General features: G+C 44.2%; 1 protein-coding gene across 7 annotated transcripts in view; it reads right to left on the bottom strand.

The window, feature by feature from the left end:
* The window catches only part of TPK1 (thiamin pyrophosphokinase 1), an 854031-nt gene extending 829495 nt beyond the window's left edge, over positions 1–24536 (bottom strand). For 2 of the 7 annotated variants that reach the window (XM_077269139.1, XM_077269141.1), the window contains exon 1: positions 24442–24536. Coding sequence is in view for 4 of the 7 variants with exons in the window: in XM_077269141.1 (XP_077125256.1) it covers positions 24442–24459 (18 nt within the window). In the remaining 3 variants the exon portion in view is untranslated. The remainder of the gene's footprint in view (positions 1–24441) is intronic. The other 5 variants (XM_077269138.1, XM_077269142.1, XM_077269136.1 and 2 more) reach the window with 4 other exon arrangements.
* Between the last annotated feature and the right edge of the window lie 1755 nt (positions 24537–26291).

Below are 26291 nucleotides of genomic sequence, written 5' to 3'. Positions count from 1 at the left end.
CCTGTATATAGTATACACCTGTATGTCATCTAACCTGTATATAGTATATACCTGCTGTGTGTCATCTCCCCTGTATATAGTATATACCTGTATGTTATCTCCTCCTATATATAGTATATACCTGTATGTAATCTCCTCCTGTATATAGTATATACCTGTGTGTCATCTCACCTATATATAGTATATATCTGTGTGTCATCTCCTCCTGTATATAGTATATACCTGTATGTCATCTCCTCCTATACATAGCATATACCTGTATGTCATCTCCTCCTGTATATACTATATACCTGTAGGTAATCTGATCCTGTATATAGTATATACCTGTGTGTCATCTCCTTCTGTATATAGTATATACCTGTATGTCATCTCCTGCTGTATGTAGTATGTACCTGTATGTCATCTCCTCCTCTATATAGCATATACCTGTGTGTCATCTCTCCTGTATATAGTATATATCTGTGTGTCATCTCCTCCTGTATATAGTATATACCTGTGTGTCATCTCCCCTGCAAATACTATATACCTGTGTGTCATCTCCTCCTGTATATAGTATATATCTGTATCTCATCTCCTCCTGTATTAGACCTCGTTCACATGTTATTTGGTCAGTATTTTTACCTCAGTATTTGTAAGCTAAATTGGCAGCCTGATAAATCCCCAGCCAACAGTAAGCCCACCCCTTGGCAGTATATATTAGCTCACACATACACATAATAGACTGGTCATGTGACTGACAGCTTCCGGATTCCTATATGGTACATTTGTTGCTCTTGTAGTTTTTCAGCTTATTAATCAGATTTTTATTTTTGAAGGATAATACCAGACTTGTGTGTGTTTTAGGGCGAGTTTCGTGTGTCAAGTTGTGTGTGTTGAGTTGCGTGTGGCGACATGCATGTAGCGACTTTTGTGAGATGAGTTTTGCGTGGCGACATGCGTGTAGCAACTTTTTGTGTGTTGAGTTGCATGTGACAGGTTAGTGTAGCAAGTTGTGTGCAGCAAGTTTTGCGCATGGCGAGTTTTGCGCGTGGCGAGTTTTATGTGTGGTGCCTTTTGAGTATGTGCAAGTTTTGTGTGAGGCAACTTTTGCATGTGTTGCAACTTTTGTGCATGTGGCAATTTTTCCGCGTGTGCAAGTTTTGCGTGTGGCGAGTTTTCCATGAGGTGAGTTTTGCACGTGTGGCGAGTTTTGCATGTGGAGAGTTTTGCGTGTGGCGAGTTTTGAGCGGCGACTTTTGTGTTTCAACTTTTATGTGGCGAGGTTGGTGTATGTGTGGTGAAATGTGCGCTGAGGGTGGTATATGTGTTTGAGCACGTGGTAGTGTGTGGCGCATTTTGTGTGTGTGTTCATATCCCCGTGGTGGTGTGGTGATTATCCCATGTCGGGGCCCCACCTTAGCAACTGTACAGTATATACTCTTTGGCGCCATCGCTCTCATTCTTTAAGTCCCCCTTGTTCACATCTGGCAGCTGTTAATTTGCCTCCAACACTTTTCCTTTCATTTTTTCCCCATTATGTAGATAGGGGCAAAATTGTTTGGTGAATTGGAAAGCGCGGGGTTAAAATTTCACCTCACAACATAGCTTTGACGCTCCCGGGGTCCAGACGTGTGACTGTGCAAAATTTTGTGCCTGTAGCTGCGACGCCTCCAACACTTTTCCTTTCACTTTTTCCCCATTATGTAGATAGGGGCAAAATTGTTTGGTGAATTGGAAAGCGCGGGGTTAAAATTTCACCTCACAACATAGCTTATGACGCTCTCGGGGTCCAGACGTGTGACTGTGCAAAATTTTGTGGCTGTAGCTGCGACGGTTCAGATGCCAATCCCGGACATACATACACACACACATACATACACACATTCAGCTTTATATATTAGATTAACAATACATCATAACTATATATCATTGATTTTTATGTTGCCGTATATTGTGTGTTCACTTATGCGTTGTGCACCCTTGTTTTGCTAGCATCACATGGTGGCCTCCCTATTTCCCCTCCCTGATCTTTTGTATTAACATGTAGCACCTTTTCATCAATTGGGGTACCACAGGGGTCAGTATTGGGCCCTCTTCTTTTTAACATATTTATTAATGACCTTGTAGGGGGCATACAGAGCAGAATTTCAATATTTGCAGATGACACTAAACTCTGCAGGGTAATCAATACAGAGGAGGACAATTTTATATTACAGGATGATTTATGTAAACTAGAAGCTTGGGCTGACAAATGGCAAATGAGCTTTAATGGGGATAAATGTAAGGTCATGCACTTGGGTAGAAGTAATAAGATGTATAACTATGTGCTTAATTCTAAAACTCTGGGCAAAACCGTCAATGAAAAAGACCTGGGTGTATGGGTGGATGACAAACTCACATTTAGTGGCCAGTGTCAGGCAGCTGCTACAAAGGCAAATAAAATAATGGGATGCATTAAAACAGGCATAGATGCTCATGAGGAGAACATAATTTTACCGCTATACAAGTCACTAGTTCGACCACACTTAGAATACTGTGCACAGTTCTGGTCTCCGGTGTATAAGAAAGACATAGCTGAACTAGAGTGGGTGCAGAGAAGAGCGACCAAGGTTATTAGAGGACTGGGGGGTCTGCAATACCAAGATAGGTTATTACACTTGGGGCTATTTAGTTTGGAAAAACGAAGGCTAAGGGGTGATCTTATTTTAATGTATAAGTATATGAGGGGACAGTACAAAGACCTTTCTGATGATCTTTTTAATCATAGACCTGAGACAGGGACAAGGGGGCATCCTCTACGTCTGGAGGAAAGAAGGTTTAAGCATAATAACAGACACAGATTCTTTACTGTGAGAGCAGTGAGACTATGGAACTCTCTGCCGTATGATATTGTAATGAGTGATTCATTACTTAAATTTAAGAGGGGACTGGATGCCTTTCTTGAAAAGTATAATGTTACAGGTTATATAAACTAGATTCCTTGATAGGGAGTTGATCCAGTGAACTAGTCTGATTTCCGTATGTGGAGTTGGGAAGGAATTTTTTTCCCCAATGTGGAGCTTACTGTTTGCCATATGGTTTTTTTTTGCCTTCCTCTGGATCAACATGTTAGCAGGTTAGGTTAGGCTATGGGTTGAACTAGATGGACTTAAGGTCTTCCTTCAACCTTAATAACTATGTTACTATGTTACTTCTTGATTGTCGTTTTCTCTCCTCCCCTTTGTTATATCCCTGAAGAGGAAGATGGGACAAGCTCCATAGCCTGTCCTTTAGAACATCAGGGAAGGCCAATAGCCAAGGTTTAGATGATATTTATATTATGCACATTTATTAACTATTTTTACCAGTCCTATATGTGTGTATTCATGAAATACTGAATAGCTAACTTATTAATTTCGGAGGACTAAAACTATTTTATAAGTAAACCCTAAACAGTTAAAAATTGTAAAAACACCTTTAAACGCTCATATAGATTGATAGATGTAGATAATACCTTGATGTACTAGATTAATAAAAGGAACTAGGTATTTTCTGTGAACGGCAGCAAACGACTCATGGAAACTACCTAAAGAGCTCATGGAAAATTTGGCCAAATGTGAATACTAAACTAATTGAAGAGATTGCACACAGATCATCTACACATAAAAATAGAAATTTCAAGACTGGCATGTTCATGGCAACTTGTTAATCAAAATATTCTTATTACAATTTTTGGGGGACAAAAGATTGTCATCATGACATTTCAATAAACACTTTAAACCACAAATAAAGACAGAGTAGGGGACAGTGTCTACACCATGTACTCCACAGCATCCAAACTAAGGTCCTACAAACTTCCACAGCTTGATCTTGAATGCTGGCATCCTGGGGCCCTTCTGGAGTAAACAAAGCTCCAGCAACAAAGTGTCACATGAAGAGTAGTGAATAGGCCTCAAGCAACATACCAGCATCATGAGGGTTTAGTAGATGCCAGAGGCGCCCAGGATATTTGCATTGGAGTGACGGTTGAAGAAGTTTGCAGAAACCTGGCCTGGCTGCCACAGTGTATCGACCAGGGACTTACACATCTTTTTTCTCATCTCTCTTACGAATTAAACATCCTGTAATGTTAGAAATGTATAAGCACATCTTGCTAAGGCTAAGTGTCAATTATGAGTTTTTGGTGAGGATTTGACACTGCGTATATTTGCTGCACAAAAACGCAGCGTCTTACAGTTCCAGCAAAGTGGTTGAAATTTATAGAAGTCTCATGCACACTGTACGTAATGTTACGTAAAATGACCTGCAGCAAAAAAGGCATATGAGTGTAATCCGCACATAACTGAATCAGTAAAGTTCTGTCAAAACCAAATACTTTAAGTAATAAAAACAAAGCAACTATAAAATATAAAAAACCTACACAGAAAAGTTGAAGTGCTGAGCCAAAGTAAAATTTATAATGTTTATTGGTAATAAAAAAATATATATATATCAAGAAAATATCTTAAAAATTCACAAAAAATAATGATAGCGATGAAAAACAGGAGAAACTGCCAGTGTGTGACCAGATGAAAAAAATGAATAAAAAATACAAAATACGTGCAAAGTCCACACAATTGAATAAACATATACATAATTGGTGACTAAACTGGTGTGCAGAAAAATCTAAAAAAACATTTTTTTTCATCATACTAATAAGAATAATATCCACATATGCCAAAAAATGAAAATGTTGTGCATTAATTTGCTAAATTAGAAATAAAGGTTTATGCTAAACTGTCCCGTTATTAAATCCTAAATGTTCAGGGCAGACCTAGAAACAGTAAGGCTGTGTGCCCACGTTGCGTTTTTTTATGCGTTTCTGTCACGTTTTTTGCCACAGCGGAAATGCTTAAAAACCGCATTCCCATGCAATCCTATGGGATTCCGCATTTGCTGTGCCCATGATGCGGATTTTCCAGCTGCAGAATCGAATAGAGGTAAAATCCACAGCATGTTCATTATTTCTGCGGAATCGCGGCGATTCAGCAGCCTTAGGATTGCATTGAAATGCTCACTTTACGCATGTGTCTATGCCCACCATGAATAAAGTGAGCGCTTCATGTGCGGATGGTACCCGGGTCTGGAGAAGAGGAGACTCTCCTTCAGGCCCTGGGATCCATATTCATGTACAAAAAAAGAATTAAATTAAAAAATAGGGATATACTTACCTTCTGACGGCCCCCAGAGTCTTCCCGGCTCTGAGCGGTGCACGCGGCAGCTTCCGTTCCCAGGGATGCATTGCGCAAATCACCTGAGATGATGTCGCGGTCATGCGACCGTGATATCACAAAGGTCCTTCGCGCAAAGCATCCCTGGGAACGGAACGTACCGGGAGCACCGCTGAGGAGACCGGGGGCCGTCGGAAGGTGAGAATAACCATATTTTTTTTAAATTATTTTTAACATTCTATCTTTTACTATTGATGCTGCATGGGCTGCATCAATAATAAATAGTTGGTCACACTTGTCAAGCACTATGCTTGACAAGTGTGACCAACATGTCAATCACTTTTCCAAGCGATGCTTCAAATCGCTTGGAAAACGCAAGCATTCTGCAAGCTAAAAACAATTGTTTTGCGGGAAAACTCATGCTAATTCCACATGCGTTTTACCCGCGGCAGGGAGTTGCAGACATTTCCGCAGCATTTCTGCAAAGTGTGAACATAGCCTAAGGATAGGTAGGTAAACAGATAACCTAAAGTGTAAATGCTGTGAAAGTACTTTGCAGCCATTAAATATCGTGCAAAAGAATAGGCATGGTAGAGGTGTAAGGTTTGCAAGTGCACACAATCCTCAATAGATGGTCACAGTGCATGCCTCAAATGCAATAACGGGCAATCAAAAGAACATATCCGCACCAAAATTGTATCATTAAAAACGTCTGCTCGGCACGCAAATAATAAGCCCTCGCCCAACCCGAGATCACGAAAAATGGAGATGCTATGAGATGATTTAAAAAAAAAAAAAAAAGTTTTGAATTTTTTTTAACCACAGATAAAAAAAACAAAGACCCTAGACATGTTTGGTGTCTATGAACTTGTAATAACCTGGAGAATCATGATGGCAGGTCAGTTTTATCATTTACTGAAACTAGCAAAAAAAGTCAAACAAAAAACTAGTGTGAGATTGCACTTTTTTTTGCAGTTTCACCACACTTTGAATTTGCTTTGCCGTTTTCTAGTACACGACTTGGTAAAACCAATGATGTCGTTCAAAAGTACAAATCATCCTGCAAAAAATAAGCCCTCACATGGCCATATTGACGAAAAAAACAAACAAAAAAAAAAGTTACTGCTCTGGGAAAAAGGGTAGTGAAAAACGAACATGCAAAAAAGAAAAAAAGCTCTGGGGGTTAAGGGGTCAATCTTTATTTTCAGTTTTGAGTTAATGATATGCTCGTGCTCTGGGGCGGCCTGTGCGGGGGATCCTCATGTGGTGCTCTGCTTAGTTATTAACGCCATGACCTGCCCCTAGTTTACATAAGGAATATTATATCTACATATAAAAAATAAATAAAAAGAAAATCCCATTCTACAGGGTAGAAGCCAGCCATGGCACCTGTGCTACAGCGTAATCCTAAGTGTACTGTGTATATAATTAATATGTTTGAGGTTATCCAGATATTCCAAAAGGATTTTTTATTTCATTTGAAAATGGCACCCATCCAATAGCTGCTACTGCACAGGCGTCCCTCTTGATGGTGAAAGCAAAAATAAAAATTTCCTCCTCCAAGATGGCGCCCCACTTGTGCAGTAGCAGCTTTCGCAGATAGCTGCTACTGCGCCGGCATCTTTGAGGAAATTTTTTTTTCTTCTCTAGCAAGATGGTGCCGCCCGCACATGAGCAGTAGCAGCTATCAGATATTGACGATAGCTGCTACTGCGCAGGCGCCGCCATTTTGGAGGAAAGTGTTTTTCCTTCTCTAGCAAGATGGTGCCGCCGGCGCATGTGGCAGTAGCAGCTATCGGAACACTGATAGCTGCTATTGCACAGGCGACATTTTCAAATTGTGGGGGTTTTTTTTGTTTTTTTGAATATCAGGATTGTGGCAGTTACAATCAGGGATTAGAGAGCGAGATCCGTAAAACTCAGAGAATGTCCTATTCTGACCCAATTTATAGATCAAACGTGGCAATTGAAGCCTTTGGGGACTTCAGTTTTGCATCTGCACCTCAAGGATCTGATGCTTACTACACCTCATCTGTCAAAAAATGAAGAAAATATATTGAAATCAACTAGAGTGACAGCAAGAAAAAAAATAAAATAAGCAGTCCATTTGTTTCAGGTAGTAACAGCCAGGATTTGTGAATCTAGCCTTACAAAGACTTCCAATTGAGTTTTAAGAGGTTAAAATGTGAAAACAAAAAGTGATTTGAAACTTAGGTATGCCATTTTAGATCTTCAATTCATTGCAGTTGCCATCTACTTTTTTGCTGGATTACCAGCTGAAGTACTACAAGTCATTGGGGAGCAAAACTTGGCTCTGTTATCATCTCATGGATATCAGGGGAAATCATTGATCTCAGTCATCCTGTTAGAATATTGTTCTGCCTTATTCAGCAATGCCATACTGACTGACATTTCAATTACTAACTATATTGCAAAGAATGCCCGACCATGTTATATGTCCATCAGTCTAATAAAGTATACAACTGTTGTAGACAAGGTGGCGATACATACTAGGGGCAATTATAAGGCATTTCCCATACTTGTCTTTAGACAAGGTTTTTCAATGTGTCTTTTATTCACCTGGGAGTCTAACTATTATTACTTTAGTGAAGAAACCAAAGTACCCAAAGTGTTACAAAGAACAGACAGCCAATAACAGGCTCACCGCATATTATTATTATTATATGTTTAATACCACGACAGTGATGTATTTCTGTGCAAATCAACACACGAGTCAAAAGAACTGTCTGGTTAAGAGAAAGGGGTTTTCCAAATTTAACTTTCTAGCAGTTAACAACTAACCAAACTGATTACAGAAATATAATCAGAATGTATAATCTTTACACCATCTAATACACCATGGTCGGCAGTCTATGGCACATGTGAAGATTTCAATTATGGCATGAATAATCAAATCACATGAATGAGGATTGTGCTAATTTGGCAAGTAATTGTGGGCATGCTTACATAACATGTTAATTGCTGTTTAACAAGTGTTCTAACAAACGCTTGTTTTCGATTATGGACTAGTTTAAATGGGCATTTACGCAGGATACATGTGTCTCTCAACACCCTATGTAGCTACTCTGACAAGACATTTTGGAGGATGGCTCTTTTCCGCAGCCTGAGTGTGCACAGTGAATGCCTCTAAATAGTTAATTATAAGTCTATTTTGTAACTTATCACAATGGGGACAAACTCTGGACCTGAGGAATGGGAGACAAACAGGCTACACTGTTGGGGATTAAATACTGTTCTTAAGCAAGAAAAAAAAAAAATGTGCTGAAATGTACTGGTGTACAGATAGATTCAGAAATATATGAATAATGACAAGTTTGGGTATTTTAACTGTTTACCAAAACATATTCAAGATAGTTACCATATTTTGCAGACTATAATACGCACTTTTTCCCCAAAAAATATTTGGAGGAAAGTGGGAGGTGCGGCTTATAGTCCGGATGTACCTATAGTCCGGCTGTGGCTGTATCGGGGGAGGGGTGGAGGGGGGTCAGGTCGGCGTCGTTATAATAAATAAAATTATACCTTAGTGGATGAAATCTGTTTTGTGGTTGTTGTTTCATAATCTTTATTTTCAATTTTATGTTAATGAGATTCTCGTGCCCTAAGGCAGTTTGTGTAGGTGGTGCTTTGATTAGATACACTGCTCAAAAAGATAAAGGGAACACTTAAACAACAGAATATAACTCCAAGTAAATCAAATTTCTGTGAAATCAAACTGTCCACTTAGGAAGCAACACTGTTTATCCATCAATTTCACAGGCTGTTGTGCAAATAGAATAGACAACAGGTGGAAATTATTGGCAATTTTCAAGACACACTCAAAGGAGTGGTTCTGCAGGTGGGGACCACAGACCACATCTCGGTACCAATGCTTCCTGGCTGATGTTTTGGTCACTTTTGAATGTTGGTTGTGCTTTCACACTCTTGGTAGCTAGAGACGAACTCTACAATCCACACAAGTGGCTCAGGTAGTACAGCTCATCCAGGATGGCATATCAATGCGAGCTGTGGCAAGAAAGTTTGCTGTGTCTGTCAGCGTAGTGTCCTGAGGCTGCAGATGCTACCAGGAGAGGGCCGAAGGAGGGCAACAACCCAGCAGCAGGAACGCTACCTCAGCCTTTGTGCAAGGAGAAACAGGAGGAGCACTGTCAGAGCCCTGCAAAATGACCTCCAGCAGGCCACAAATGTGCATGTCTGCACAAACTGTTAGAAACAGAATCCATGAGGATGGTCTGAGTGCCCGACGTCCACAGATGGGGGTTGTGCTCACAGCCCAACACCGTGCAGGACGCTTGGCATTTGCCACAAAACATCAGGACTGGCAAATTCGCCACTGGCGCCCTGTGCTCTTCACAGATGAAAGCAGGTTCACACTGAGGAGAATGATCTGCAGACTGCAACATCCTTCAGCATGACGGGTTTGGCAATGGGTCAGTAATGTTGTGGGGTGGCAATTCTTTGGAGGGCCATACAGCCCTCCATGTGCTCGCCAGAGGTAGCCTGACTGTCATTAGGTACCGAGATAAGATCCTCAGAGACCTTGTGAGACCATATGTTGGTGCTGTTGGCTCTGGGTTCCTCCTTATGCAGGACAATGCCAGACCTCATGTGGCTGAAGTGTGTCAGTAGCTCCTGCAAGACGAAGGCATTGAAACTATGGACTGGCCCGCCCATTCCCCAGACCTGAATCCAATTGAACACATCTGGGACATCATGTCTCACACCATCCACCAACGTCACATTGCACCAGACTGTCCAGGAGTTGGCGGATGCTTTAGTCCAGGTTTGGGAGGAGATCCCTCAGGAGACCATCCACCGCCTCATCAGGAGCATGCCTAGGCATTGTACGGAGGTCATATAGGCACGTGGAGACCACACACACTACTGAGCATCATTTCCTTGTCTTGAGGCATTTCCACTGAAGTTGGATCAGCCTGTAACTTCATTTTCCACTTTGATTTTGAGCATCATTCAATCTCCAAACCTCCGTGGGTTATTAGTAGTGAATAATGTTGATCATTTTTAGGTTTTATTGTTCTCAAGACATTCCACTATGTAATAATAATAAAGATTTACAACTGGAATATTTCATTCAGTGATATCTGGGATGTGGTATTATAGTGTTGCCTTTATTTTTTTGAGAAGCATTTATAACGCATACTGCTGACTGGTCACCGATCCCTCACTGACCTGCCCCTTAGTTTGCATAATGAATATACTAATGTGTGTATTTGAAAAAAAATCATGTAACAAAAAAAATGCGGCGCCTGCACACTTTCTCTTATCAGTTAATGCCTATTATCTTCCGGTGTTTCAAGGGAAAAAAAAAAAAAGTCACCATCAATATGGCACCGTCGGGTGAGTCTGCGCATTAGCATCTATCGTATTCTGATAGATGCTACTGCGCAAGCACCGCCGCTGGCTCTTTGTTGCTGCAGACAAAAAATAGACTTGGTCTTACCAGTAATTCAGTTTCTAGGAACTTTCCACAACAGCAGCATCGGAGGATGTCTCCTTGCCCTAATGGGGGACAGGAAACTCAAAGAGGTTAAATACTCCTCCCCTTCCTGCAACCACCAGTGCTTTTTCTGGACACAGTAGCTTGTATAGTTACCACTCAAGTGCAGGAATCATCCAATAAGACTATTAGATAGGGAGGGAAATTAATGCTGTCGTGGAAGGTTCCTAGAAACTGAATTACCGGTAAGAATAATTCTATTTTCTTCAGTCACCTTCCACGACAGCAGCATCAGAGTAATACCAACAACTAATTTCTTTAGAGAGGGACAACACCCTGCAGAACTCATTTGCCAAAAGTTAAATCCCTATTGAAAATCAGTCTATAGTGTCTAGTGAAAGTATGGACTGACGACCAGGTGGCAGCTCTGCATATCTGCTCAGAAGATGGGTCCCCTCTCTCTGCCCACGATGTTGACACTCCACGAGTAGAATGGGCCTTCAGAGATGCTGGAGGAGAAAGATTCAGCAATGAATATATACCGTATTTTTCGGATTATAAGATGCTCCGGATTATAAGACGCACCCCAAATTTTGAGGAGAAAAATAAGAAAAAAATATTTTATAATAAATTGGTGGTGCTTCTTATAATCCATGCATCTTATTGCTTACCGGGGGTGGTGGCTGCAGTGAAGTGGGGTCCCAGGGTCGCTGCTGGAGGAGGCAGGAGTGGGGTGCTGCTCCAGGCCACAGGCAGGGATGAGTGGGGGCTCCGATGTGTGACGCGCTGCTGTGGGGATCTTGTGATGCTGCCGGGTGTCTCCGGGTGCCTGTCGGTTGCTGGCCATTGCTGCGGGTGTCTCCGGCGCTGCCTGGGCTCTGCCGACATTTTGCGACAGGCCAGAGCCACGGCACTTCCAGGGTTCCACGTGCACTGGTCTCAGGGAATATGGCCTCCGCATGCGCTGATGGTGATCACGGGATCAAGATCTCGAGAGATGAGATTTCAGGGTGAGATTTTGGAGGTAAGATCAACCCCCAAGACTTCAGCCATAGTGCTCTCCTGGCCGAGTTGGAGAGAACTGAGGATCTTGCCGCTACGCGGACGGACTCCGCAGAGGCATCAGCAAGGAATCTCGTTGCTTTCTGAAGGAGGGGGAGGGAGTCAAGTAACTCTTCCCTAGAAGTCCCCTGAGTAAGGTGGTCCTCCAACGTACGAAGCCAATGGAATAGTGACCTTGCGACATGTTGAGGCCACATTTGTTTTGAGTATATTGGTGGAGGTGTCCCAGGATTTCCGAAGGAAGCTCTCGGTTTTCCGATCCATAGGATCCTTGAGCTGAGACGCATCTTCGAAAAGAAGGGCCGTCTTTTTGGCCACCCTGGACACCTGCATATCCACTTTTGGGATTTCCCATAGGGAACAATCTCCGTCTGGGGGGGGGGGGGGAAGAGATTCCTCAGCTCTGAAGGCCCTTTCTCAGGGAAGCCCCACTCATGAAGAACAAGGTTTTTAATATTCTCATGGATGGGAAACCCTTTCTGATCTTTAGGCTTCAACCCTCCACACATCTCATCTTGTACAGAGTAGCTCACTTCCTCAACCCCCATGGTACCTCTCACCATACTAATTAATTCTTCCATATCTTCAGAAGAGAAGTAATATTTATTATTCTCGGACTTGGGGGTGAAAGTGGAACGCTCATTCTCCCAAATATCCTCTAAACCCGAGGTACGGACTTCGCCCGAGTCAGATTCCATGGGTGCCAACTTCCTCTTTTTAGGAGGAGGGGGTTGTGGTACTGGGGCCCGGGAAAGGGTTGCCATAGAGGTCTGAACCTCCTGCCGCCTGATGAGGGTTTTGATGCTGTCCAGGAGAGAGGGCTGTTTGGCACGCAACACATCATGCATGCATGCATGGCTGACAGAGCTTTTTCTGGAAAAAAAAAAAAAAGTACACTATAGCAAAAAGGTGCCAGTGCTTGCGCACTAGCATCTCTCGGCAGAAGATAGATACTACTGCGAAAGGGCCCCCGCCAACTCCTAGTTCCTGCAGTCAAAAAACAAAAAATTTACACTACAACAAAATGGCGCCAGAGGCAGTGCATGCGCAGTAGTATCTGTCGCGTACTGAGAGATGTTACTCCGCAAGTGCCACCTCCATTTTGTAGTGTTCATTTTTTTGGGCTGCATCAACAAGGAGCCGGCGGCAGTGCTTGCTTTTGATTAAGTTACATGCTTCTTTTCAAACACACACATTAGTATATTCATTATGCATACTAGGGGGCATGTCACTGAGGGATCAGTGACCTGTCAGCAGTCTGTATTATAAATATCTAATCAGAGCACCACATACATGAACCCCGCCTTAGAGCACGAGAATCTCATTAACACAAAACTGAAAATAAAGATTAAGAAACAACAAGACGGATTTCATCAACCACGGAATCATTTAATTCAGTACCCATACACACCCATAGACCTTACCACCTTTATGCACTGAAGCTGGTGGTGGGAGGTGGGCGGGACTATGGAAGTGGAGAGCAGTGATTATTCATTTTCCAAAATAGCGGACACAAGTGCAGCCACAGCTGCTGGCTTCCTGCAGCAGTTGTCCGCTATTAAAGGGAACCTGTCACCCCAAAATTCGAGAATGAGCTGTGGCCACCGGCATCAGGGGCTTATCTACAGCATTCTGTAATGCTGTAGATAAGCCCCCGATGTAACCAGAAAGGCAAGAAAAAAGAGTTAGATTATACTCACCCAGGGGTGGTCCCGGTTCAGGTCCGATGAGTGTCGCGGTCTGACGCCTCCCATCTTCATGCGATGACGTCCTCTTCTTTTCTTCCTGTCACGGGTCCTGCGCAGGCGTACTTTATCTGCCCTGTTGAGGGCAGAGCAAAGTACTGCAGTGCGCACGCCTCTCTGACCTTTCCCGTACGCCACAGGCCGCCCCGGAGTATGAGAATATCATTAACTGAAAACTACAAAAAAAAAAAGGATTATGGGGAACCTGTCACCCCCCTGAGGCGTTTGTAACTAAAAGAGTCACTTTGTGCAGCACTAATGCTGCATCCTGACAAGGTGGCTTTTAGTTATGGTCCCTGCACATGCTGAAATAAACGCTTATAATATGTGCCCCCTCATTCCGTGAAATCGTCCCGGGGCGGGTCTCTCCCCCCTAATCAGACGCAGCACAGCCGTCACTCCGGGCGCCGCCTCCTCTTCCTTCATTATCGAGGGGGATGACAGGTTCCCTTTATAACAACTAACACAAGACAGACTTCATCAACCAAGGTATCATTTTAATCAGTATAATGGCGCCGACCTGACACTGTCTGTAGGTTACTGTGCACAATCCTGCCGACAGGTTCTCTTTAAAGACACTGCTGGATGGGTTTGGGGCTTTATAGGCATCTATTGTGAGCTGCACTATAAAGGCATCAAATGAAGGGGAAAACGAATAAAAACCACAACAAGTATGGAATAATCATATAAGATTAATATGGCGTATATGTGATATCTACGTTTTTCTATTTTAATAAATTTGCAAAAATTACTACATTTCTGGGGGGGGTTGTCTATACATGAGTCATGTCTTCATGAACTGCAGCCTTGGAAAAGTTCCCACGCTCGAGTTCATATGAGTTCATCCAGCAGAGGGCGCCTCACCGCGACTCAATGTAAGTACAGATCACCCAGCTTTCCTTTCAGCACCCGGGGATTACAGGCACGAGCAAGTGCTTTAGCACAGCTCCTGCCTGTAAATTGATTTAACCCCTTCAGATGGATTTACTTCGTGGGACGTAACAGTTCATCAGAAGGTATGTATATTGTTGGTTTATTATTTTGCAGAGCGAGGGTCTTCAGGTGGATTGAGAGAGCAATAAAATATTAAAACAACCTGTGTGTTTATTTCATTAAAATATTTTTTAATAATGTGTGTGTTTTTTAACCCTTTCATACAACTGGATTAATAATGGATAGGTGACATAATTGACGCCTCTCCATTATTAACCTGGCTTAATGTCACCTTACAATAGCAAGGTGGCATTAACCCCTCATTACCCCATATCCAACCACTACACGGGAGTGGGAAGAGAGTGGCCAAGTGCCAGAATAGGCGCATCTGCCAGATGTGCCTTTTCTGGGGTGGCTGGGGGCAGATGTTTGTAGCCAGGGGGGCCAATAACCATGGACCCTCTCTAGGCTATTAATATCTGCCCTCAGTCACTGGCTTTACCACTCTGGCGGAGAAAATTGCGCGGGAGCCCACGCCAATTTTTTCCGCCATTTAACCCTTTATTTTAGCAGCTACAGCACCCAAATTTTGCACATACACACTACTAACATTAGTAGTGTGGAATATGCAAAAAAAAAGGGGATATGAGATGGTTTACTGTATGTAAACCATGTCTCACATCCTGTCGGGTTTGTGAAGGAGAAATGAAAAGCCGGCAATTGAATTACCGGCTTTTCACTAACACCGCTGCGTATTTCTCACAAGTCACACTGCTGGTCCGTGTGGAATCTGTATTTTTCTCACCCCCATAGACTTTCATTGGCGATTTTTTTGCGCAATACGGTGACAAACGCAGCATGCTGCGATTTTCTACGGCCGTACAAGACCGTATATTACGGATCAGTAAAATACGGCTGATAGGAGCTGGGACATAGGGAATCATTGGGCCGTGTGTTATGCGTATTTTACGGACGTAGTTTATGCGCTCATACGTCCGTAAAACTCGCCAGTGTGACGCCGGCCATATAAGTATGCCAATATCAGTATCCCCCGCCTTGATGTGGGCTCTGGCCGTGATCCCACATCTTTCCGGGGACATGTCAGATGTTTTGAACAGCTGACTGTGCCCGCAATAGCCGCGGGTGGAATTGCAATCCACCCGCGGCTATTATCTAGTTAAATGCAGCTGTCAAACTCTGACAGCGGCATTTAAATGGCTCTTCTGGCAATCGTGCCAGAAGTACACGCACCGGTGACCCCCGTCACATGATCGAGGGTCATCAGTTCGTCTGCATTACAACCAGAGGTCTCCTAGAGACCCAGTGGTTGGCACTCATAGCAATTCAGCTACATAGAGGCGATATAAGCCGATCGAGTTTTACCAGCTTCTAGTCTCCCATGGAGACTATTGAAGCATGGCAAAAGTAAAAAAATGTTTTTAAAAATATAAAAGTTTAAATCACCCCCCTTTTGCCCCATTCAAAATAAAATAAAAAAAATAATAATAATTCAGACCTACACATACACGTACACTGTGTTCAGAATCGCCCGTTCTATCAATAAAAAAAGTCAAAAAGCCACAATTAGGCTTTCTTGGTCGCCGCGACATTGCATTAAAATGCAATAATGGTCTTTCAAATGAACGTATCTGCATCAATATGGCATAATTAAAAACACCCGAGATCACGAAAATTGAAGACGCTACAGGTATCGGAAAAGCCGGATTACTCACCGGTAATGCTCTTTTAATGAGTCCACGACAGCACCCCACTGGAGAGAGGGATCCGCCCCGCAGGAACAGGAAACCTACTGAGAAATAAAAGAGGGCGGTCCGCCTCTCCTCCTCAGTTTTGATTTCAGAGTACCCGGAGGACCGCCAGTATTAGGCAAATATCATTTATTTCATTCTTTAAACTTATTTGCTTATGATTAAAAGGAATTTACTCAATCAGTATTATATTGATCTAGGGCGGGATGTAAGAGGGTGCTGTCGTGGACTCATTAAAAGAGCATTACCGGTGAGTAATCCGGCTTTTTACTCTTCGCCACGACAGCACCCCACTGGAGATCTTTCAGAGACCATCACCTAGGGAGGGGACCACCGTGCTGAGGACAGTCCTGCCAAAGTCTAGGTCAGAAGTTGACGATAGGTCTAGCCTATAGTGGTTATAGAATGTAGAAGGATTTGACCACGTTGCCGCCTTACATATAGTTTCAATCGGGACGTCTCCCCTCTCTGCCCAGGAGGATGCCATCGCTCTGGTGGAGTGTGCCGTTATGCCTTCCGGAGGGATTTCTTTCCTCGCGGAGTAAGCCAGTCTGATAGATTCTCTGATCCACCGGGATAAGGTGCTTTTTGTTACTCCATGACCCTTCTTGACACCCTGGAAGGAAATAAACAGAGCCCTACTCTGTCGCCAGCTGCTGGTCTTTTCAATGTATTTTAACACTACTCTTTTAACGTCTAGAGTGTGATATTTTTGTTCTTCCGGAGTGGATGGATTACTGAAGAAAGTGGGCAAGATTATTTCTTGTGACCTGTGGAATTTTTTCGCTACTTTGGGTAGATAGGAAGGGTCTGGTTTAAGAATTAGTTTATCCTGAAAGGTTAACAAAAAAGGTGGATCTATGGAGAGTGCTTGGATGTCACTGATTCTCCTAGCTGAAGTCAGTGCTACCAAGAGGGCCGTCTTTAGTGATAGACATTTAATTGATATTGAGTCTATTGGCTCGAATGGAGAGTCTGTTAGGGCTTGTAAGACTAAATTTAAATCCCAGGGTGGAATCCTAGGTATGTTAACTGGATTCATTCTTTCGCAGGCCGTAATAAATCTGGATACCCATCTATCCCCCGCGATGTTATGGCCATAGAGGGCTCCTAGTGCTGAAACATGAACCTTTAAGGTGTTTACAGTTAGACCCAGTTCTCTCCCTTTTTGAAGAAATTCCAAGATAGAGTATATAGGAATTTCTGATGTATTGGTAGATGTATGGAATTGCAGGAATTTTTTCCATACTCTCGTATAGATTTTTGTGGTGGAGGGTTTCCTACTATGGAGAAGTGTATCAACCAAACCCCCCGAGAACCCTCTTGACCTTAGCATCTGCCTCTCAAGTTCCAGGCCGTCAGGTGAAGATTGTCCACCTGAGGGTGGAAAAACGGACCTTGGAAGAGAAGATTGGGCGTTGAGGGGAGGACCCAAGGATCTGAGATCGACATAGTCTGTAGCCACGAGAACCATGGTCTCTTGGGCCAGAATGGAGCTATCAGTACAACTCTCGCCCCTTCCTCCCTGATTTTGCGTATGACTTGAGGTAGCAATATGATCGGAGGAAACGCGTACGCCAGACTGAACTGCCAAGGGGCTTGGAGAGCGTCCAGAATGTCCGGATGATCCGCTGGTGATAGGGAGGCGAATCTCTGAACTTTTCTGTTTCTTCTTGTGGCGAAGAGATCTATCTGAGGACGGCCCCAAAGAGATACTATGTCCAGGAAAATTTGTTGGTTTAGACACCACTCCCCTTGTTTTAGGGTGTGTCGGCTTAGAAAGTCCGCCTGCTGATTGCTTGCTCCTCTTATGTGCAACGCAGTAAGGGATGCTAGATGATTTTCTGCTAGATTTAAAATTTCCGTAGCAGAAGACATCAGAGTCTCTGATCGCGTACCTCCTTGACGGTTTAGATACGCCACGGTGGTGGTGTTGTCGGACAGGACTCTGACGTTTTTCCCCCGAAGCTGTGGGAGGAAATGGTATAAGGCGTACTTTACAGCATTTAGTTCTTTGAAGTTAGAGGAGCTGCAGCTTTCCTCTATGCTCCATGATCCCTGGCAATAATCATTCCCCATATGAGCGCCCCATCCATGAGGACTGGCGTCAGTGGTTATGGTATGAGATGGCGTTATTACCCATGGAACCCCACTCATCAAATGGTCTGAGTCTAGCCACCACTCTAAGGAAGTTAAAACCTCCTGAGATAAGGTTATTTTTGCATTTAGATGACCCAATAACCGTTTATCCTCTTGTAAAACTTGATGTTGCAGTGTTCTAGTGTGGTGTTGAGCCCATCTTACTGCAGGTATACAAGAGATTAGAGACCCTAATAATGACATAGCCTGTCTTAGGGATATACGTGGATTGTTTATTGCGGCTAGGACTTTGTGTCTGATCAGTGAAATTTTTACCTGTGGCAGAAGACACTTTTGAGATATAGAGTCTAAATGGAACCCCAAGAACGCTTGACGGGAAAGTGGAGTGAGTCTGGATTTGTCGGTATTGATTATCCAGCCCAGGCCCTGTAGAGAGGAAATTGTGTGAGCTAAACGGTCAGTACATTGAGTAGCTGAATTTCCTATTACCAGAAAATCATCCAGATAGGGCACAATCAAGGTTTCCTTCTGGCGAAGGTAGGCCATCACCTCTAGCATTATCTTGGTGAAGATCCTCGGTGCTGTTGAGAGGCCGAAGGGCAGGGCCACATATTGAAAATGATGAACCTCGTTGTTGATTTTTACCGCCACCCTGAGGAATTTCTGGTATCTGTTATGAATAGGGAGATGATAATATGCATCTTTTAGATCAATGCCCCCCATCATACAATTTGGGAAGAGGAGCTTTATGGTGGATCTAATGGACTCCATTTTAAAGGTATAATTTTCGATAAATAAGTTGAGTTTTTTAAGGTTAATGATTGTCCTGAAAGAACCGTCGGGTTTAGAGATTAGGAATAGGGGAGAGTAGAACCCCCTACCCTCCTGTCCCACCGGAACTTGGACTAGGACCCGTTTTGATAATAGGGTTTGAATTTCAAGCTCTAACGCCTGTTGCTGTATAGGCGAGCTGAAAGATGTTATAATATAAGACTCGTGGGGGACACGAGAGAATTTTAATTTAATTCCATCTCGGATGATATTTAAAACCCACGAGCTAGATGTTATCTTTTCCCATTGAGTGGCGAAAAACTTCAATCTACCCCCAACTGGTATATCCTCAGTATTTGTTATCTTTTGAGGGGTTGGGTCTTCTGAACATGGTACCTCTCTGCTTTTCATCTTTAGCGGTCCATGTTGTAGACCTATCCGTTTGCTTTCTTTTGCCAAACGGTCTCCTTTTGAAGGCTCTCCTATAAAAAGGAATGGAAGAGTCAGGAAAAGCTTTTTTCCTGTCTTTCGCCTTCTTTAGTATGTCATCTAGAGTTTTGCCAAAGAGGAACTCACCCTCACATGGGATGGCGCATATTTTAGATTTTGACTGCGCATCGCCCTTCCAGCTTTTCATCCATAGTGCACGCCTTGCGTTGTTTACCAGACCTGCAGACCTTGCCGCTAACCGAAGGGAGTCCGCGGATGCGTCCGCCATGAAGGCTGCTGCACCCCGTATTAAGGGGATGGCTGCCCGTAATTTCTCTCTTGGGGTTTTATTCTCAATTTGTTGGTCCAATTGATCTATCCATATGAGCATTGATCTGGCTGTGCAAGTGCTTGCTACTGCTGGCTTAAATATTCCCGTAGTTGCCTCCCAGGATCTTTTTAGGGAGGACTCGGCTTTGCGATCTAGAGGATCCGAGAGCAGTCCCGCATCCTCTACAGGCAGAGTTGACTGCTTCGAGGTAGAGGCTACAGCAGCATCAACTTTAGGGACTTTTGTCCATGTGAGAAGCTCGTCGTCACTAAACGGGTATTTTCGTTTTGACGATGAGGGTAAAAAGCTTCTCTGATCTTGCTTTTCCCACTCCCTTTTTATTAACGCTTTCACTGCCGGTATGACCGGAAAGCATCTCCTTTTTCTCTCTGCCAAACCCGCAAACATTATATCTTGCGTGGTTTGTGCTCCTTTTGTCTCTTCACACCCCATAGTGTCTCGTATTGATTTCACTAAATTGTCCACACTTTCCACCGGGAAGCAAGGACGTCCCTCAATTTCAGACGATGAAGATGATGATGATGATGATGACGACAGGGAGGCGTCTGAACACACAACCTGGTCACTGTCTGAATTTGACGAGGGTGTCGGTATTTTGGGTTTGGCTTTATGCGGTTTATCTTGGGATATGGCTCTTAATTCTTCCCTGATAATGGTACGCAAGTCCGTAATGGACATTGCCGCTCCTTGTGTGGTCTCAGATATACAGCCTTGACAAAGTTTTTTGGGGTATGAGTCGGGTAGGGGCTGGCTACATAGAGCACATTCTTTATGTTTTGTTTTTTCACGTTTTTTACCCTGACCCGTGCGCTGATGAGAGAAGGAGGAGGGAGAGAGAGAGAGAGGGGAAATAGCATTAGCTTAATAGGTAGAGTCACTCACACTCACCCAGTGAAGCTGATAATACCGGATCAGAAGCCCGAGATCCTGTCCTGGATCTGATCACCGAACCGCTCTTATGACCGGTGTCTGAAGATCCTTTGCTGGGACGATCTTTGGCAGGGGGTACTTGGTCTCCTGTTTCAGGGTCCATGGCACCTGGGGATGACATCTTACATCGCCGGATAGTAGCGCTCATTTGATTTAAATATGGCGCCTAAGCGTCCTCCCTCTTGCGCATGCGCAAGGACCGCACCTTTCCCCCCGCCGCCGGCCGCAGCTTGGATGCTCCGGAAGTTCAAGCTATACTTCCGGGTAATCCTTGGTGGTGGTCGGCGCGTGCGCAGTCCGAGCCCCGGACTCACTTCCGGAACGCTGTCCTCACCTGCTCAGCGAGGATTCCGGCGCCTGCTATTGCCACCTGCTTCGGAAACGATGCCCGGCGGCCTTACCCGGACCAGGTCATCATCCGGGCTTCTGTCAGGCGAGGAGGGAGCCGTCAAACGGATCTCCCCCGACGCTGCCTCTGGACTGCAGCCCCTGCCGTTCTTAAAAGACACCGCACAGGCGGCGTGCATGCCCAGGTATTTTTTTCCTCATAGAAATCCTGTCGTTCCTGCAGGAACAGGAAACCTAAACTGAGGAGGAGAGGCGGACCGCCCTCTTTTATTTCTCAGTAGGTTTCCTGTTCCTGCGGGGCGGATCCCTCTCTCCAGTGGGGTGCTGTCGTGGCGAAGAGTAAAAATTGCGCAATTTTTTTTTTTTATTTTTTTTTTAGCAAAGTTTGGATTTTTTTTTTCACCACTTAGATAAAAAAGAACCTAGACATGTTTGGTGTCTATGAACTCGTAATGACCTGGAGAATCATATTGGCAGGTCAGTTTAAGCACTTCGTGAACCTAGCAAAAAAGCCAAACAAAAAACAAGTATGGGATTTTTTTTTCCCATCTTCTAGTACACGGCATGGTAAAACCAATGATGTCGTTCAAAACTACAACTCGTCCCGCTAAAAAGAAGCCCCCACATGGCCAAATTGATGCAAAAATATATAAAAAAAAAAAAAAAGTTATGGCTCTGAGAAGGAGGGTATCGAAAACGCAAAACCGAAAAAAGCTCTGGTCATGAAGGGGTTAAGTAGTGAAAATGAAAAATCCAAAGTTTAAAAAATAAATAAATAAATAAATAGCCATTTTCCGAGACCCATGGCGAGTCCATTTTTTGGGATTTGGGGACAAGTGAGGGCTTATTTTTTGTGCGCCGATTTGACGTTTTTATTGATACCATTTTGGTGTGTATACGATCTTTTGATCGCCCATTATTGCAATGTTACAACTCCAATATAAAAAAAAAAAAAAAAAAAAAAATTCTCGCTACGTTGTTTACAGATTGAATTAACCCCTTTCTGACCTCGGACGGGATAGTACTTCCGAGGTCAGAACCCCCTCTTTGATGCGGGCTCCGGCGGTGAGCCCGCATGAAAGCCGGGACATGTCAGCTGTTTTGAACAGCTGACATGTGCCCGTAATAGGCGCGGGCAGAATCGCGATCTGCCCGCGCCTATTAACTAGTTAAATGCCGCTGTCAAACGCAGACAGCGGCATTTAACTACCGCTTCCGGCCGGGCGGCCGGAAATGATCGCATCGCCGACCCCCTCACATGATCTGGGGTCAGCGATGCGTCAGGATGTTAACCATAGAGGTCCTTGAGACCTCTATGGTTACTGATCCCCGGCAGCTGTGAGCGCCACCCTGTGGTCGGCGCTCACAGCACACCTGCAATTCTGCTACATAGCAGCGAACATCAGATCACTGCTATGTAGCAGAGGATATCGTGCTGTGCCTGCTTCTAGCCTCCCATGGAGGTTATTGAAGCATGGCAAAAGTTAAAAAAAAGTAAAAAAAAATGGGAAAAAAAAAAAAAAAATATATAAAAGTTTAAATCACCCCCCTTTCGCCCCAATCAAAATAAATCAATTAAAAAAAAAATCAAATCTACACATCTTTGGTATCGCCGAGTTCAGAATCGCCCAATCAATAAAAAAAAGCATTAACCTGATCGCTAAACGGTGTAGCAAGAAAAAAATTTGAAACGCTAGAATTACGTTTTTTTGTTCGCCGCGACATTGCATTAAAATGCAATAACGGGCGATCAAAAGAACTTATCTGCGCCGAAATGGTATAATTAAAAACAAAAGAAAAAATCCAGCTCACCATAGTTATAGTCCCTGGAGGCTCGGAGCACAGAAACACTGTGTCAAGGCGTGAGGAATGCAGGAAATAGAAAAAAATCCAGCTCAACGAGGTGGTGAAAAAGCAAAGTCTTGGTACTTTATTCACTTCATATCAAAAAAGAGGATAAAACAACAGCACAATATAACTAAAAACACTATCTACGCGTTTCTGGTGACATAGCACCCTTAGTCATGACTAAGGGTGCTATGTCACCAGAAACGCGTAGATAGTGTTTTTAATTATATTGTGCTGTTGTTTTATCCTCTTTTTGATATGAAGTGAATAAAGTACCAAGACTTTGCTTTTTCACCACCTCGTTGAGCTGGATTTTTTTCTATTTCCATAATTAAAAACGCCAGCTCGGCACGGAAAAAATAAGCCCTCAACCGACCCCAGATCATGAAAAATGGAGACGCTACGAGTATCGGAAAATGGCGCAATTTTTTTTTTTAATAGGGGCTAATTTGAACTTTTATATTTTTTTTTTTTATTTACATGGCAGACTAGAAGCTGTGACCATCTGATCGCTTGTGCTGCAGCCCTGCTCGTATGTAGCAGAAATGTTCGCTTGCTATGAGCACCGACCATTGGGCGTGCATGTGATAAAGCGGCAGGCTCATCGCTGGGGCCCGTACCAAACAGGGGGAGGCGTCCAATGTTGGCTATAACCGTCATTGGACGTTAAGGGGTTAAGAAGGCGTTGTCCTAGTCATAGTAGTAGACAACTGCTTTAAGGTTTTGGCACCAAAAACTGATAACTGCATTTACCCACTGTTTCCTATGGATGAAAAACCATCTGGAATCTCAGGGGAATCAGCAGGTCTCTCCCCTGTGTGTGCATCAGAAGAGGCTGCTCAGCCATGGGGACCACCTCATAACAGCCAGGTCCCTCCCTACCCTCCGGGGCAGGCGTTTCAGAGTAATGCCGTCAGTGGTCGGGCAGCGTGCCGTCAGTGGTCGGGCAGCGTGCCGTCAGTGGTCGGGCAGCGTGCCGTCAGTGGTCGGGCAGCGTGCCGTCAGTGGTCGGGCAGCGTGCCGTCAGTGGTCGGGCAGCGTGCCGTCAGTGGTCGGGCAGCGTGCCGTCAGTGGTCGGGCAGCGTGCCGTCAGTGGTCGGGCAGCGTGCCGTCAGTGGTCGGGCAGCGTGCCGTCAGTGGTCGGGCAGCGTGCCGTCAGTGGTCGGGCAGCGTGCCGCTGCTGACAGGATCCCTTTAACATTGGATTTCCTATGTGGAGTTCCCAGGGTATATTCGGTAACAAGCTCCATATCTATCAATAGGTTGCATTTCTGCCTACATTCACATCAATGATGCCCTGGCTGGGGAACATCGGTGTAACAGCAGCAGAAGGACCGATACATTGTACAATGCAGGCTGCAGACAATGTAGCGGAGTGCTGGCTGACATCCTGCACTGTTACACTGCACACAGCCCTGCTGCCCGCACTCCGGATAGCAGCCATTCACCATCCGGGTCACAACACAGTGACCTGCCACATCCAGCGCTATGACCAGAGAGCCTGTACCTGCAGCCCGCATAACATGTGCAGCTCCTCTCACGCCTCTGTCACACTGCACTCACTTCCTGGTACCGTATTACAGCTACATTCTCTGGATGACCGTATAACTAGTAATACAAGCGCATTCTGGAAGCTGCCCTTTCTAGCTCGGCAGCAGTAGATCATATTATTATCTTTAGTATAAGGTTTGTTTTTACAATACTTTGTGTTTATACAAATAGAAACTATGGGGGTTTTCTGATCCACTGTAGTAAATGATGTATTTGTATGCATCATAAATGTATTTTTTCATATTAATCTCAGTATAGTATAGTAGTGTTTCACTTAGAAACACTGAGGTAAAATACTGACCAAATACTGAGCGTGTTTACAGGGCCTTAATGTTTGATCAGATGAAAGTATTAGGCCAAGTTCACACATTCTGTATTTGGTCAGTAATTTACCTCAGTATTTGGACGGATTTCATCAATATTCGCTCATCACTAATTGTGATTACTCATCACAATCCTGCTGACAGGTTCCCTTTTATATTATGGATAGGAAAAGTCATCACTTGCGCATCAGTGGGGGGCCAACACCCCCCAACTAATCAGCCATTTTTCGCTTCCCTTCCCTATAACCCATTTCATTTCAAAATACCCAACAGTGGTCAAACCACATTTAATGGAAATACACATCACAGGTCACAATGCTTAGAGCAAATAACAGCTGACTGGTTTGGGCCCTGGGTGTTCCACCACACTGATCTAATTCTGATGACCCATCAACAAGTTGCAACTCCTTTAAAGGGAATCTGTCAGCAGTGCTTTGCTGTTGATTCGGAGAGCAGAATAATATATGATAAGAGATCTGGTGTTAGGTGTCAAGTTCCCACCTCTGCACAGGTCTCCCATTTTTCTCCTGCCACAGTGGAGCCTGCTCAGCAGAGGTGTCGGTCCCAGTGTCTAGCTCAGGCTGATACTGGATGACTGGTTACTACTGCCCTTCCAGGCTCTGTCCTTGTAGACACTGTTCAGCAGCGTTCAGGTCTTTCTGGGACTAAGTCCTGCTTTTCACATACTGAGCATGCCCAGGGTAAGATCTCTCGTTGGAGATCAAGGGTCACATGCTTAGATACTGCAGCAATTCCCATTGGTTCTCTAGGAAGGTTCTGAAGGTGCTCAACTTCTGTGGCAGCCTCCCATTGGTCCTTCAGGGAAGGTCCTGTAATTGCTGCAGCTATAAAAGGTTCGGATGACCGCACGGCCATGCGCTAGTGTATACTTGAAATTGTGTGTGTGTTGATGTGTGAAATTCGCTCATTATTCATCCCCTCCCTTGTGTATGACTGCTCATGTAAGGTGGATGTCTGCTATCTAGCACCCGGCTGAGCTATCAGCACTTAAGACACGATACAGCGTCAATTGCTGTGACCACCAGTGCGGCGCCGTGCGCTATTAGAGCGCTTTCCTATCCCAAGTCTGGGTGGTTAGTGACGTCCGCCAAAGCGGCACAGCCCGCACTCTTGTGCATTTAAGTTAAATTTTCAGTTACTCTGACACCCCAGTTGCGGTGTCGAGCGCAAGTGATCTGAACGTACTCTAATCCTGTGTCTTGGGATAGAGTCCTGAGACTCCTTGCTTGCGCTCTTGGTGCGGTACCGCGGCCCTGTGACGCAACAGGGTTTGCTTCCTTCACACAGGGTGAAGTTAACCCGTGTGTGTATCCACATTGTACCGCCATATAGTCCGTCATTACTCAGCAGCAGGTTCCATCTCTGCACGGTGGACCCCGGGTTGCGAACGCACCTTATACCATCTCTCTTATAATTTGGTGCTTTCCGCTAGCCCTAACATCTGGATTCCAGTGATGTGTCA

This window comes from Ranitomeya variabilis, chromosome 6 (assembly GCF_051348905.1).
Source record: "Ranitomeya variabilis isolate aRanVar5 chromosome 6, aRanVar5.hap1, whole genome shotgun sequence".
In the NCBI taxonomy this organism is placed as follows: domain Eukaryota; kingdom Metazoa; phylum Chordata; class Amphibia; order Anura; family Dendrobatidae; genus Ranitomeya; species Ranitomeya variabilis.
The sequence above is the reverse complement of the archived record's forward strand: the minus strand, read 5'-3'. Positions and strand labels throughout refer to the sequence as shown.